General features: G+C 43.8%; 1 protein-coding gene across 9 annotated transcripts in view; it reads left to right on the top strand.

Moving 5' to 3' along the window:
* The window catches only part of LOC116989471 (transcription factor 12-like), a 133,516-nt gene that overhangs the window by 40,996 nt on the left and 76,720 nt on the right, over positions 1–15,800 (top strand). For all 9 annotated transcript variants that reach the window (XM_033046883.1, XM_033046879.1, XM_033046884.1 and 6 more), the window contains exons 4-5: positions 5,782–5,858; positions 7,515–7,617. In XM_033046883.1, coding sequence (XP_032902774.1) covers positions 5,782–5,858; positions 7,515–7,617 — 180 coding nt within the window. The remainder of the gene's footprint in view (positions 1–5,781; positions 5,859–7,514; positions 7,618–15,800) is intronic.

The following is a 15,800-nucleotide window of genomic DNA, read 5'->3' as shown; positions in this document are numbered from 1 at the left end:
ACAACTTAATCCACCCGGTCGTTTCTCCTCTCTGCTCCGGTCCAGCAGAATATACAGATACTTGAATATGCGCACCGCCAAGCTCAGGAACGGCTTCTGCACCCTCTGTTATCAAACTTCCAAACGGACATTCCATAATTTAGGGTACTGTCCGATTTACCTTTTTGATTACATGAACTTTGTGTATGGAACTGGTGCTCTACAATGCCGAGATCTATATTCTGAACTCTGTGTCTTCCCCTTTGATCTGTCTATTGTACTAGAGTTTGACGAATGTATTTATGTATAGTATTTAAGAAGGAACTGCAGATGCTGGAAAATCGAAGGTACACAAAAAAGCTGGAGAAACTCAGCGGGTGCAGCAGCATCTATGGAGCGAAGGAAATAGGCAACGTTTTGTGTACCTATGTATAGTATTATCTGTTTGGACAGCATGCAAAACAAGGCTTTTCACTGTATCTCTTACACGTGAGAATAATAAGCCTAAACGTTCACTAAAGTCCCAGAAACTTCAGTGTAGTCGGCCACGTGCAGTAACTGTGTCACCAGCTAGTTTAGTTTGGAGATAGAGCAGAAGCAGGCCCTTCGGCCCACCGAGTCCATGCTGACCAGCGATCCCCATACACTGGCACTATCCTGCTCATTAGGGACAATTTACAATCTTTATGGAAGCCCATCAACCTAGAAAACTGTACACTCTTTGGAATGTGGGAGGAAACTAGAGCATCAGGGGGAAAAAACCCACATGTCATAGGGAGAACGTACAAACTCCGTACAGACAGCACCTGTAGTCAGGATCGAACCAGGGTCTCTGGCGCTGCGTTTGATCTTTTGATTTTAGCCATGGCCCTGTTTATGATGTACCTCAGTCATAGTGCCTCTTGTGTCTTGCAATGGGTGGATGTCGAGTGATCACAAGCAGTCTTGTGCATGTGGTATAACCAATGCCAGGGGCATGTTGTTGCTGCATTGCCAATGTTAAAGCGGTGATTGCATTTGAGCTGGCCCATGTTTTATTGGTTACAGCAGCATACAGATGGCCCTCTGCAAATTGAAGTATTTTTGCTGAGATTGGCATGACTCTTGTGGCTTTTCCGAGCTCAAGCTGATAGACTAAATGATCCCAATGTAAAGCAATCCATGGGTGATGCAGTGAAGAGTACTACAGTGTAGAGAGACAGCATTCAAACAGACCCTTCGGCCCACCAATTCCACGGGCAAGCATTGATCACCCGTTCACACTAGTGCTATGTTATGCCACTTTCACATCTGCCCTCTACACAGTAGGGGTTTTACAGCGGCCGATGAACCTACAAACCTGCAACTCTTTGGGATGTGGGAGGAAACCAGAGCACCTAGAGGAAATACACGGGGTCATGGAGAATGTGCAACTCTGCACAGACAGCACCCGAGGTCAGGATCAGACCTAGGTCTGGCGCTGACAGGCAGCAGCTGTGCCACTCTGCTGCTCCATCAGAGAACAAATATTATAATGAAAATGTGTAGGAAAGAAATGCAGATGCTGGTTTAAATCTAAGGTGGACACAATATGCTGTAGTAACTCAACGTGACAGGCAGCATCTCTGGAGAGAAGGAACAGGTGACGTTTTGGGTCGAGACCCTTCAGAATAATAGAGCACATGCAATGCCATTTTTACTGTGGTATTAGAAGCTTGCCTGGTCTTGTTAAAAATCTTATCCACCTCAAATTAAAGGAGAAAATGGGGAGGGTAACAGGAGTTCCTTCAGATTGTTACTTATTGCAAGATTAAATTATCAAGATATGTGTGCCATGTACTAATGAGTAAAAGATTTATAGTTTTTAACCAAGGGTTACCAGAAATAACATTTCGGTGTTTTGATGCTTTCTGTGAACTGATTTCAACATGAGATCAAATTAACAGCATGTGTTGCGGTTACCAGTTCCCAGAAAGCTGACCCACTCTAAGCTCACCCCCTTGCTGTGTACGTTGATAACACTTCCCAGTGACTCATTGTACGTGCACTTGCTTTGACAGACCAGCCACCCACCGACCAAGCCTGATCCTTCCTTTCACTTTGCGTGCCTTTCAGCCCCCCTCTCAATTTGCGCTTGCAGCTTCTTGCTCTTTTCACGCCCCCACTTCTCGTCATCAGCAGTTACCATAAGTGCAGGGTTGATGCAAATGTGTGGTGGGGACTTGCAGAAAATGTTGTCGCTCCTGAGAATACTTTTGTTGCTGTCCTGAAAAATTCAGTCAAAAATTATTTGACAGATAACGGGCGGCGCGATGGCACAGTAGTAGTGTCACTGCCTCACAGTGCCAGGGACTCTGGTTTGATCCTGACTAAGGGTTGCTGTCTGTACGGAGTTTGCACATTCTTCCAGTGACCACGTGGGTTTTCTCCGGGTCTCCGGTTTCTGTCGGGGTCCCTGGACAGAGTCAAGGGAGGAGGTATAGCGACAGGTGTTGCATCTTCCGCGGTTGCAGGGGAAGGTACCTGGGGAGGGGGTGGTTTGGGTGGGAAGGGATGAGTTAACCAGGGAGTTGCGGAGGGAACGGTCTCTGCGGAAGGGGGAAAGGGGTGGAGATGGGAAAATGTGGCTTGTGGTGGGATCCCGTTGGAGGTGACGGAAATTTTGGAGGATTATGTGTTGTATGCGATGGCTGATGGGGTGGAAGGCAAGAACTAGGAGACTACGTCTCTGTTGCGACGAGGGGGAGCAAGGGCGGAGCTGCGGGGTACCGAGGAGACATGAGTGAGGGCCTCGTCTATGATGGGAGAGGGGAACCTCCTCCGTTCCCTAAAAAATGAGGACATCTCGGATGTCCTAGTATGGAACACCTCATCTTGGGTGCAGATGCGGCGTAGACAGAGGAATTTGAGTCTTTGTAGGAAGCAGGGTGGAAAGAAATGTAGTCGAGATAGATGTGGGAATCAGTGGGTTTGTAATAGACGTCAGTCAATAGTCTATTTCCTGTGATGGAGACTGTGAGATCAAGAACTGCAGATGCTGGTTTAATTTGAAGGTAAATACGAAAAGCTGGAGTAACTCAGTGAGACAGGCTGGAGAGGAGGAATGGGCGACGTTTCAGGTCGAGACGTCACCCATTCCTTCTCTCCAGAGATGCTGCCTGTTCTGCCGAGTTACTCCAGCTTTTTGTGTCTATCCAGGTTTATAGGTTAATTGGGTTGGTATAATTGTAAATTGTCCCTAGTGTGTAGTATGTTGATCGCTTGTCGGCACGGGCTGAATGGCCTGTTTTTGCGTGGTATCTCTAAACTAAAATACTTAGTTTTAAGAACTAAGAAACGCATTGGTTTGTTAAAAATGAAACATTTTTTTCATTTTGTTATCAGTCCTTTTAGTCACAAAGTTATGCAGCATGGAATCAGGCCCTTCCATCCATTCCAACCAAGATATCCCACTGATCTAGTCCCACCTGCCCGTGTTTTGCCCATATCCCTCGAAAGCTTTCCTATCTGTGTACCTGTCTAAATGTCTTTTAAGTATTGTTATAGTACCTGCCTCCTCTGGCAAGTCATTACATTAACCCACCCACCTGTGCAAAACGATGTCCCATATGTTCCTATTAAATCTTTCCCCTCACCTTAAACGTGTCTCCTCTGGTTCTCTGTCCTCTTTTGTGGGAACCCATGTGTTTGGAAACATTCGATAAGGTTTTTCACACCAGGTAGTGCATAGAGTGATCCAGGAGCACAAGTACTTAGTTCCTCATGACTCCTGACACCTTTTGGTATCAAAGGTAGATAGGGGGGTGAAAAGGGTTTTTGGCACATTGGACTTCATCGGTCAAGGAATGCAGAAGTTGGGACATTGTCACAGTTGTACAAGACGTTGGTGAGGATGCTCTAGGAGTTCAGTTGTGGTCAATTTGTGACCAAATTGTGTACACGTATATAAATAAAATCATGAACGGGATAGATGGGGAGAATGTGCAGTGTCTATTTTACCAAGGAAGGCAGATCAAGAGCTGTGGGCATAGGATTAAGATGAGGGGAAAGATTTCATCGGAACCCGAGGAACAAATCTTTCAAGCAGGGTGGTGGGTAAATGGCCCAACAAGCTGCCAGAGGAAGTAGTTGAGGTAGTACAATAACAATAATTAAACGACACTTGGACATGTACATGGATAGGAAAGGCTTAGAGGGATATGGGCCAAATGCAGGTAAACCTACTAGCTTAGAGGGGGCATCTTGGTTAGCATGGACGATTAGTAACAAGGGCATGCTTCCATGCTGTATGACTCTAGGATTGACTTCACTGGTTTGTTTGTGGTCCCATCCTACGCTCAAGAGGGGGAGTCTGTTGCCTGTTAGGAAACTTTTGTAAAAATATTTGTAAATTTATTTGCAAATTGCCCAACATTCGATCCACTGACAAATATCCTCCTTCCAACAGTTATTGATTGGTGTTTTGAGTATATTAACATGGCTTGGATGATGGAGATTTGCCAGAACACTTGAATCCATGTTTGTTTCCTGTGAACTTGTAGATTGTGAAGGTGTTTTATCTTCTGGTCAGCTGTTACAGTATATCATGACACAAATGTAGTGATGTGGTAACATGCAAGTATCCCATTCCTTTGCTAAGGAAAGGCAATCAAAAGGCATGTTGCCCTTAGGAAATGTCATAAAAGTAAGCTTGCCCTTTATTTTTAGGCCTATCTTCCCTCATTGTTTGGGCTTCTAGTCTTGTCGAATGTACAGTTCTTGGTTAACTTGCCTGTGCTTGGTCCATATCCCTCCAAACCAGTTCTATCCATGCATCTGGAATTGTTTCTTAAACGATGGAATAATCCCAGCCTCAACTACCTCCTCTAGCAGCTTGTTCCATACACCCACCACTCTGTGTGGAAAAAGTTACCCCTCTGATTCCTATTAAATCTTTGAACCTTGTCCTCTGGTCCTCGATTTCCCCCACTCTGGGCAAAAGACTCTGCATCTACCTGATCTCTTCCTCTCATGATTTTCTACACCTCTATAAGATCCCCCCTCATCCTCCTGTGCTGCGTGGAATAGAGATCCAGCCTACTCAACCTCTCCCTATAGCTCACACCCTCTAGTCCTGGCAACATAGTCCTAGCCCTCGTAAATCTTTTCTGAACCCTTTCAAGCTTGAGAATATCTTTCCTATAACATGGTTCCCAAAACTGAACACAATATTCTAAATGCGGTCTCACCAACGTCTTATACAACTGCAACATGACCTCCAAACTTCTATACTCGATACTCTGACTGATGAAGGCCAAAAGCCTTTTTGACCACCTTATCTACCTGTGACTCTATTTTCAAGGAACCATGCACCTGTACTCCTAGATCCCTCTGCTCTACAGCACTACCTAGAGGCCTACCATTCACTGTGTAGGTCCTGCCCTTGTTCGACGTCCCAAAATGCAACACCTCACACTTTTCTGTATTAAATTCCTCCGCCCTCCTGGTCAATCGATCCAGATCCTGCTGCAATCTTTCACAACCATCTTCACTATCTGCAAAACCACTAACTTTTGTATCATCAGCAAACTTGCTAATCTTGCCGCGTATGATCGCATCCAAATCACTGCATTGAGTAGCATTGAAGGGCTAAATCTTGCTCCTATTTTTCTGTCTTTAATTTGCAAGGCTATGAGGAGGGCAGGGTAATGGGACATGCTGCACTGCTCTTTCATAGAACTGGTATCAGGTTAAATGGCCTTTCTTGGGGGGGGTTTGGGTGAAATGAGCAGAGTTTGATTTTCTTTAATTATCCTGCTAATTGAATCTTCATTTAACCTGCAGGCTTGGATGAGCGATCGGGTGCTGCTCCGTGGGCAGGAAGCGGACAGAATAGTAGTCCAACCTATGAGCAACCAAGGGTAAGTCCAGCTTGTTTACCCTCATAACAGGTTGAACAATGAGATAGCTGGAGGCTCCTTCCTTAATTTGCAATATTAAAAATAAATAAAGAAATTGGGGGGGGGGGCCTATTAAAAATGTGAGATGCTTTCATTTTGTTTTCAATGTTTACTTGTATTTTGCAATCATTATTTACATGCACTTTCGGTATCAGATTAAATATTAATTTCACCTGCAAGGTGTGCCCACTTATTTCGCAATCCTTTTAATCCCACTGGTCAACAAAACCATCAAGTAGTTTCCCCTTCACCAAACTCTCTTCAAGCTCCAGGTACCTTGTTGTGTTTCTTATTTATAGCATTTTGTTGGGAGGGGGGAAAAAGCTTCTTATAATCACGCATGATCTACATTTGTCATGCATGGAGAGGTGGCCTGATATGATCAGCATACTTTATAAATTATGCTCTTGTGAGTTGTATACATAGAAATAGTTACATAGAAAATTACAGCACATGAATGGGCCATTTGGCCCACAATGTCAATGCCAACCATGATAAATTAAACTAATATCCTCTTACTGCACACGATCCATATCCCTCCATTGTCTGCATATCCAAGTGCCAATCCAAAAGCCTCTCAAACGCCACTATCATCTGCCATATCCACTGCCACCTGTGGCAGTGTGTTCCAGGCACCCATCACCCTCTGTAAAACAAAATTTGCCCTGCACGTTGCCTTTAAAGTAGGCATACTGAAGAAGGGTTTCGGCCCGAAACGTCGCCTATTTCCTTCGCTCCATAGATGCTGCTGCACCCGCTGAGTTTCCCCAGCAATTTTGTGTACCTACGTTGCCTTTAAACTTTGCTCATCTCACCCTTAAAATATGCCTTCTAGTCCTTGACATGTTCACCCAGGGCGAAAAGGTTCTGACTGTTTATACTGTTTATCAACGACTCTCGTAAATTTATGTAGTTCTATTAGATCTCCCCTCGCCTTCTAACGTGCTAGAGAAAACTAATCAAAGTTTTTACAACCTCTCCTTATAACTAATACTCCTTCCTCTTCTGCACCCTCCCCAAAGCCTCCACATCCTTCCGGGAATGGGACCAACAGAACTATGCACAATACTCCAAATGCAGCCCAACCAAAGTCTTATGAAGCTGCATCATGACCCTTGTGCTCAATGAAGCCGAGCATACTATTGAGTTGACAGCATTTGTTAATCAGAAAAATGAGTATCATTACAAAAGTGAGGTTTTATAGTGCTGAAAGACATCTGAAGTGACGATTAATTGTCACTGTATCAAATGAAACAAATATCTGGGTAGTGCATATTAGGCCAGCTGTAACCCAGTTTCAAAGTGTTAAACTATTTGCTTTGTCAAACATTGCGAGAAATTCTGTCTCACAATTTGCCTGAGTTAGTGAAATCCGCCCCTTGCGATCGAGTCTACGAGTGGGCTGTTGCTGTTGATCAAAGTTTGCAAGCTAAGCAAATGGAAGTTGTTAAATTATTACAAAAGACTGGCACAGAAGTTTGTTCTTGGATGCCAAGGGTTTTTTTTAAAAAAGAACTTGTGCGCTTATGTTTTAAGTTTACAACTGTGAAACTTGCTTATATTGTGTGTATGTGGTCCGACTGGTATATATATATTTTTTTCCTTCTCCTTAAACAGAGCTATGGCGAAGGTTCCCACTACAGCGATCACACATCGAACAGAGAGCTATCATCAAACGATGGCATTTCTTCGTCATCCTTCATGAACCCTGGCCTTGTCGGTGAGGAGAAATATACGACTTTTTTTGCTCCTATATTTTCTGGCAGATCTCAAATTTCCAGGGTGTAGCGTTATTAATGTGGATTGTTGCTTGCATTTCCTCTTTGGGCAACAAGTTTTGCATACTTGTTCCAATGACTGCCTTGCTCATTAGTAGACCTCTGGATGCATAGTTCTTAGAAGCTTGTTTCAATTGTCCTTTTGTAACTGGATGACAAAGAATGTACATCTACAAGCAGTTGCGGGAATCGACCTTCATGTTCTGCAGGGTATCATTTTTCTAAAAGCGAAACGTAAAGGGCTGGAGGAACTCTGCAAATCGAGCAGCATCTGGGGAGGGAAAGGACAGATGATGTTTTGCATCGGGATCATTCAGTACAAATTGAGACCAAATTGAGAAGTGGTGCGATGAGTTGGATCCAGAGACATTGGCTAAGGGAAGGAATGTGGAATTCTGAAACTCTGAAGAAGGGTCCTGGCTTGAAGTGTCTTCTGCCCATTCCCTCCACAGATGCTGCCTAATCCAGAGTTCCTCCAGCACTTTGTTTTCCTCAACATCTGCAGTTCTCTATGTATTCATTTCTAAAAGTACTGCTCCCTCTGTTGCATTGCAGAAATTTAACAAATCGCATTTAAATACAGGACTTCTGACTGGGTGAAGTGGTCACACTTGTAGTAGACAAGACTATTCAAAGGTTTTGGGATTTATTTTGTAAGATGTTTTTCGAACCTTCATTGCCCAAATAGCCAAAAATGAAATCCGTACAAGAATTAATTTTCACACTGGATTCGCTTGATAATTGTCTTCTGATTATCAAATATTTTTACATTAGTAAATATGATTCTGGCTGAAATATAACGGCAGGCACCAGGGACTACAGATGCTGGTTTGTAAATGTTGACCAGCGCTGGAGTAACTCTGCAGAAAAAAAAATAATCTTGGTCTCATCGGAGGTGCACATGGACCTCTGTCTCACTTGGAGGGACTGCTAGGGTCCCTGGGTGGATGTGCGGGAGGTGTAAGGACGGGTATTGTACCTCTTGTTGCAGTGTGGGGGGGGGGGGGGGGGGGGGGGTTGGGTGGGAAGGAATGTGAATCAGAGTTGTGGAGGAAGCGGTCTCTGGAAGGCAAGGAAGGTGATGAGACGATGTGACTGATGGTGGGATAACATTGGAGGTGACAAAATGTCAGAGAATTATATGTTGGATGTGAAGGCTGTTGAGGTGAGGACCAGGGAACTCTGTCCTAGTTCCGTCTAGGGTGTGCAAGAGCAGATGTTCCGTTATTTTAGTCTGAGAAAGGATCTCAACCTGAAACATCACAAGTTCTCCAGAAATGCTGCCTGACCTGCTGTGTCTAGCCATATAATTACCTTTAATTGGTGCATTTAAAAAATGAATAGATCCAAGGCCCTATATTCAGAATGGAGAAATTCTTGGTGATTTTGAAATGAATGACAGAGCTTTGGAAGAGGAATTTAAACATAAGAATGGGTCTCTTGGTGGATTCTCTTGGCTGCAAATAACAACTGAATATCGGTGAAGTCGGGTGATGCATTGCAATAATAAAGTGGACTTAAAAAAAAAGAATCAACGGCAGTCTGAAGGTTTATAGCGGTTGAAATTGGAAGCTAGCAGGTGGAGCTGGAGAGAGAGGCAGCTGCAGGATGATCAAAGTATGTTGCCCTGCGTTTGGAAAGGAGCGATGGAGGCAGATTTCCAAAGGTGATAAAGGATTTTTATGATTGATTTTTGGCCGAGGAGGAGGAAGTTAAGGTCGGGGTTCACAAACTGCAAAGCTTTAACAACTTTAGGCTCGGGCTGAGGTGGTAGCCTGTGGAAGATTAAAGGCCAGAGGCATTTGGTATTTGCAAAAGCCTGAAGGATTTGCTCTTGCCTTGACATTCTGCCAGCTAATGGCTCATGTGTTTTGTATAGCCTGAGTTATAGGCGTGACTTTTGGCTAAAGAGTTTAGTTAAGGACGGGCAGCTCGTAGACATGTAGACATTTAAAATAGCCTGTTATTAAAACTTCCCTTTTGTTTGCCGTGCCTTATAATTTATCCAAATTATCTGACCCGTGTCTAAGTATCCACCTGTGAAGCTACTTGTAATATGGGGAATCCCATGTATAAAGAACCACAGAAAAGAATAGGGTGGCAGTTAAGGTGAGCTGCTGCATCACTGCACCAGAGACTCTGGTTCGATTCTGACCTCGGGTGCTGTTTGTGTGGAGTTTGCATATTCCCTCTGACCTCGTGGCTCTCCGGTTTCTGAGTGGGTTTGTGGATTAATTGACTGCTGTAAATTGCCCTTGGTGTGTAGAGAGTGGAAGCTAAAGTGGGCCACAGAACTAGTGCGCACAGGTGATCGATGATCGGCGTGGACTCGGTGGACCGAAGGCTATTCCTACGCTGAATCTTTCAATCGACAAGCCAGGTTTTGATGACTTTTGTCGGCACAAGGAATTGCAGGTGCTGGTTTACAAAACAAACCACAACTTGATGGAGTAACTCAGCTGGTCAGGCAGCGTCTTTGTAAAACCTGGGTAGGCTACGTTTTGGATCGGGGCCTTTCTTCAAACACTAACCCGCTGAGTTAAGCCCCTGTCCCACTTGGGAAACATGAACGGAAACCTCTGGAGACTTTGCGCCCCACCCAAGGTTTCTGTGTGGATCCCGGAGGTTTTTGTCAGTCTCCCTACCTGCTTCCACTACCTGCAACCTCCGGGAACCGCGCGGAAACCTTGTGTGGGGCGCAAAGTCTCCAGAGGTTTCCTTCAGGTTTCCTAAGTGGGACAGGGGCATTACTCCTGCACTCAGCACTTTTTGCAAAGACTTGTATAGCGGAGATGTAGTTTGATAAAGGGCTTTCCTCTTGTACTCTGCCCAAAGAATTGGTAAACATTGAAGGTGGTGAAAAAAAAGTTTCCTCTAATCCAGAGCTAGAATTCTTCTGCTAAGGCTTTCCAAGGCTGCAGGAAAGCTGGCTTGTAATTGGAGCTGATGTATTTTATGTCTGAAGAATCGTTGAGCAGAAGGTGTGCAGTGTTGACCATGTAATTAAGAGGCTAACATAAATATTTTCTGGTGAGCTACGTTTTGAAGCATCTGGACCCCAATGTACTGCAATTTACTACCTAGGCTGACGTGATGTACTTTGCTTTTTGTAATGCAAGTACATTGATGGCAAGAGCAAAAGTGTTGATTTTCATTTTATCGGGCGATGCAAGGAGACATGTCAAAGGCACACTGTCCTAACATAGAAACATAGAAAATAGGTGCAGGAGGAGGCCATTCGGCCCTTCGAGCCAGCACCACCATTCATTGTGATCATGGCTGATTGTCCCATATCAATAACCCGTGCCTGCCTTCTCCCCATATCCCTTGACTCCACTAGCCCCTAGCACTCCTCTTGCAGTTTTCAGAATTAAACATGGAATGAGGGTGACACAATGGTTCAGTCCCACAGAACCAGAGGCTTGGGTTCAGTCCTAACCTCTAGTGCTGTCTGTAGAGTTTGCACATTCTTTCGGTGACACTGTGTGTACATGTATAGGAAAGGTTTAGAGGGGATATGGGCCAAACATGGGCGAATGGGACCAGTGTTGATGGGGCATCTTGCTCAGCATGGATAAGTTGGGCCGAAGGTGAAAACAAAAAGCTGGAGTAACTGAGCGGGTCAGCCAACATCCCTGTAGAAAAGGAATAGGTGATGTTTCGATCGAGACCCCTCTTCAGACTGAAAGTCAGGGAAAAGGGAAACTTTTCTTCAGGGATGCTCTCTGACCCGCTGAGTTATTCCAGCTTTTTGTGTCTATCTTCAGTTTGAACCACCATCTGCAGTTCCTTCCGACACAGTTGGGCCGAAGGGCGTGCTCTATGACTCTGACTGTAGGGGTTTCCTCCGTGTGCTCCAGTTTCCTCCCACATCCCAAAGACTTGTGGAATAATAGGCCTCTGTAAATTGGCTCTAGTGTGTAGGGAGTGGATGAGAGGGTGGGATGTCAACGAACCAGTATGATTGGAGGTCGGCGTGGGCCGAAGGGCCAGTTTGCATGCCGTATCTTTCCATCAGTCAAAGTGGAAAAGTATTCCATATTTGGAAGGGGAAAGCAGTTGATTTCTCATGGAAATGTTCCTCAGAGGTATATGCTTGCAATTTTCTACTCGAGTTGGCTCCCATGCCATCATACATGAAGCATAACTAATGAAAAATCTCTGACAGCCCTAAGCTGCTTTTCCTCCCACAGTAACTATTTTGGCTCTGATCTGCTTTGTGATGTCCCCAGTGTTTTGCAGTATTTTGATCTTTGCCAAGTACACCCTGAAGGTCGCGCTGTATTGTATTTATTTATTTTTTGTTTGACCCCCCCCTGCCCCATCCTCGTGTTTTAAATAGTTGAACCGAATTGGCATCTCCATTCTATGTTTTACTGATACACGATACATTTCAGAACCATGTTTAAGTGTTCTGACTGTTTCTACTGTGCATTCTCAGTCTCCTGTCACTTCTGACACGTGTCTGCTGCCTTTTCTCGGGCCCTGTAGCTTTCCCTAATTAGATGCTCTGTAGCTCCTTTGAAACTTATTACTGCCAATTGGGAACCTGGCATTTTCCCCACTGAGTCTAGCGTTTTGGGATGAACTCCTCACATGCTCCGTGCAAACACCTTGAGGGACTTGCTGAAAAAGCTATGTTACCACAGTAAATAACTTGGAACAAATGCTGTATTTGTTACTGGGCCTTTTCTTAATGTTTATTAAAACAAAATGGGCTCCAGGGAGTGCAATATGTCACAATTGAGGCAAGCAGCTTGAACAAATGGAATACTTGAAATTACAGCCCTTTTGTTATCATAGGATCAGGGTCGCACAGCGTGGAAACGGTCCTTTTGGCCCAACTTGCCAATGTCGGTCAAGATGCCTCATCTACATTAGTCCCACCTGCCCATGTTTGGCCCTTGTCCCTCAATCTTTCCCATCGTCACTGGTTGATTATTGTGGTGCGGTCGAACTCCAAAAGATGTCGATTGTTTAGTGATGGTTATGTATATAAATAGTCCTGTGCACATGGTGTGACCACAAACAGCATTGTGTTAATGGTGCTGAGGTGAGAGGTTGGAATATGCCAAGCAGATTTCATGTTAATAAGTGATGGGAGCTGAGTTAGGCCATTCGACCCATCCATCAGACCCATCGCTTACCCCGTAAGTCTACTTTGGAGTTAATTTGGGAAAAATAACCATTTGAATTTGAAACAACTATACAAATTCAGTATCCTTTTGTATTAAGACCAGAGTTAAAAAATACACTTGTATTTTCATGTTTACAAAATATTGACTGATTTTGGAGCTTATAAAGTATTTTCAAAGTGTCGGAAATATTATGGACAGCAATCTGCCATAAACAGAAATGTAGTATTGGTGTGAAATTCAAGAGGGGTGAATTAGCTTACATTGCATCCTCCTTGCATCCTTGCACTTTTTCTTACCTGCACTTTCTCCAAGGTATCTTATCGTTATAGAATCAGACATTGCGGAAACAGGCCCTTCGGCCCAACTTGCCCCACACCATCTGACATGTCCCATCTACACTGGTCCCTCTTGCCTGCGTTTGGCCCAGATCCCTCTTGGCCTGTCCTATCCATGTATCTGTCCAATTTGTTAAATCTTGTAGGTTAATTAACAAGAGCAGTGTATCTGTGACATTGCTGTGGAGTGAACACTACAGCTTTTTTTTTTTTTTTTTTTTTTTTTGTACCAGTGTAAATAGTTCAGAGCAGGGGATCTCTTCCTCGTTGGAGTGTTTTTTTTTTCCTTTCATGAATGTAGCCGTGTGGTTACGATGGATGCAGAACATGTAGGCGACCATGTAAGATGTGTGAATGATGTTTGTCATGTAGGATTTGCAGAGAGTAATTGGGGAGTATCCATGTGTGAATTCCTTGTGGATTAGGGAAAACCGTGCAGTGCCATGCGGCTGCTTTGCACCTGCTCCTGGAGTGATTAAATTGTTATGCCAAGGGGAAGATTTTTTAAATATCACTGTCTTACCCTGCATTGTTGAAGGAAAAATATCTCTTGGCCCTTCACATGCTGGATTTTGATCATTTCGACCTCTAGGAATTCCACCAAGTGAAGGTGGAATAGGGAAATGGGGAAGTTATTTTGCTGATTAAATCGTACCTGTGGATTGGATTCTTGATTTAAAAAAGCAGATGTACAGATAACGGCTCGTTCACAACAAACTTTTGTCGTACAGCTTTGTGACGGTAAATTTGTCTTTCAACTTTATTTGCAGTTTAACTTCCATTGATCACCTGAATGATCATAGTTGCCATTTTCTCAAAGTATTTATCTCGTTCATTCAACAAAACAAAGCGCTGGAGGAACTCAGCAGCTTGGGCAGCATCCACGGAGACAGATAACCTTTCAGGTCGGAACCTTCATACTGAATTGGGTCTGAACAAGGATCCCGGACCCAAAAAAGTCTCCTGTCCATTTCCTCCACGGATGCTGCCTGACCTGTTGAGTTCCTCTAGCACTTTGTTTCTTTGCTCAACATACCAGCATTTTCAGTTCCTTGTGCCAACATTTCTTCAATTTTTCTCTCTCTTCTAACTTAACAGCAACTTGCTATTCTCCCATCTTCCACCTTGCAGACTGGAGCTCATCTATAAAACGTTGTCCCCTTTCTAAACTTGAATGCCACTGGGGCCTGTTTGCAGCATCTCAGATTTACATGCATTAATCGTTCAATTTCTTTTGCCTCCCTTCTTTTGTGGCTACATTGACTCTCAAATCTCTGATGTCTCCCTGCTCTCTGACATCTCTGATTTCTTTCATATCTCAATTATTCCTGTTCTTTCACTCATTTTCAATCAATCTGAAGAAGGGTCTCGACCTGAAACGTCACCCAGTCCTTCTCTCCAGAGATGCTGCCTGTCCCGCTCAGTTACGCCAGCATTTTGCATCTATCTTCGGTTTAAACCAGCGTCAGCAATTCTACATTCTGTTTTTTTCCCTACCTTATCAAGATACTGGTGAAAACTGACTTTTTGACCAAAATTTGGCCATAATTTATTAAAGTTTTTATTGTGCTTCTCTAACACTATGCAAATCATCAGTGCATGTTTTTGTATCACATCTCCACTGCAGGCACACAATTCTACTGTAATATTACCAGGTGGCAAGGAAATATTCACCTGGAATATTTATATTAATTGTGACAATAGGTGAAAATACAAGAGACTGTGAGAAATTTGGAAAGACTAAGTTTGTTAGCGATATGTTGACAAATGTGATGTTTATTGAAGCTGCCATAATATTGCATCAAATGATGCACGATTTGTTATTGACTTGCTGAACATCTATCACAAAATCTAAAGTCATGTTTAGAAGGGCCGAGGTTCTGTTCGGGGTCCTGTCTTTACAGTAATATTTGTTGACATTATCACCAAGCTTGTTTGTGATGGAATTCACTGAAGAATTTCAAGGAGAAGAGGTCAGGGTCTGCTTTTACATTCTGCTGTTAATGGCATCTTTCCCAAGATGAGGTTGGGGGCCTCTCTCTCTTTAGGTTGTAACCTCTATCCCTTCATTCCCATAAACAATGACCTCTGGTTGCAATCCCTGACTAGCGTGAATCAAGCAACTTTGCATATTTTGCAGGTGTTCATGTCTCTCAAACAATAGCTTGGCACCATCTAACACTGGTGATTTTCTGCGCGTGTCAATTGAGTACATTAGCAATTTTCCACATTAGTTTTTGTTTTTATCACTGTGTGGTGCTAAGCTAATCTCTGACCTTCTCTGGCAACAAAGTCCAATTCCTAGGTAAATATATGTTTGGATGTCTGCGAGTTTAAGTAATAGGCGGGGAATTTTACTGGTGACGTTGCCCAGCAGGACTGAGTTAAGAGTGTTTAATTCCCATGTGTATCGATAACAGAGCAGTAACATTCTTTACTGCAGCTTAAATCTATAAATTAAAAACCCCATTACTGGTGCAAAAAAGCCCATGGTCCATTGTGCAACCAAAGACTCAAGTTCATAGTTGAGTTAGTATTTTGGAGTTACACAAAATTGCTGGGGAAACTCAGCGGGTGCAGCAGCATCTATGGAGCGAAGGAAATAGGCGACGTTTCGGGCCGAAACCCTTCTTCAGACTGATGGGGGGTGGG

Source organism: Amblyraja radiata, chromosome 29, assembly GCF_010909765.2.
Source record: "Amblyraja radiata isolate CabotCenter1 chromosome 29, sAmbRad1.1.pri, whole genome shotgun sequence".
Classification (NCBI taxonomy): Eukaryota; Metazoa; Chordata; class Chondrichthyes; order Rajiformes; family Rajidae; genus Amblyraja; species Amblyraja radiata.
This window is presented reverse-complemented; position numbering and strand designations above follow the sequence as displayed.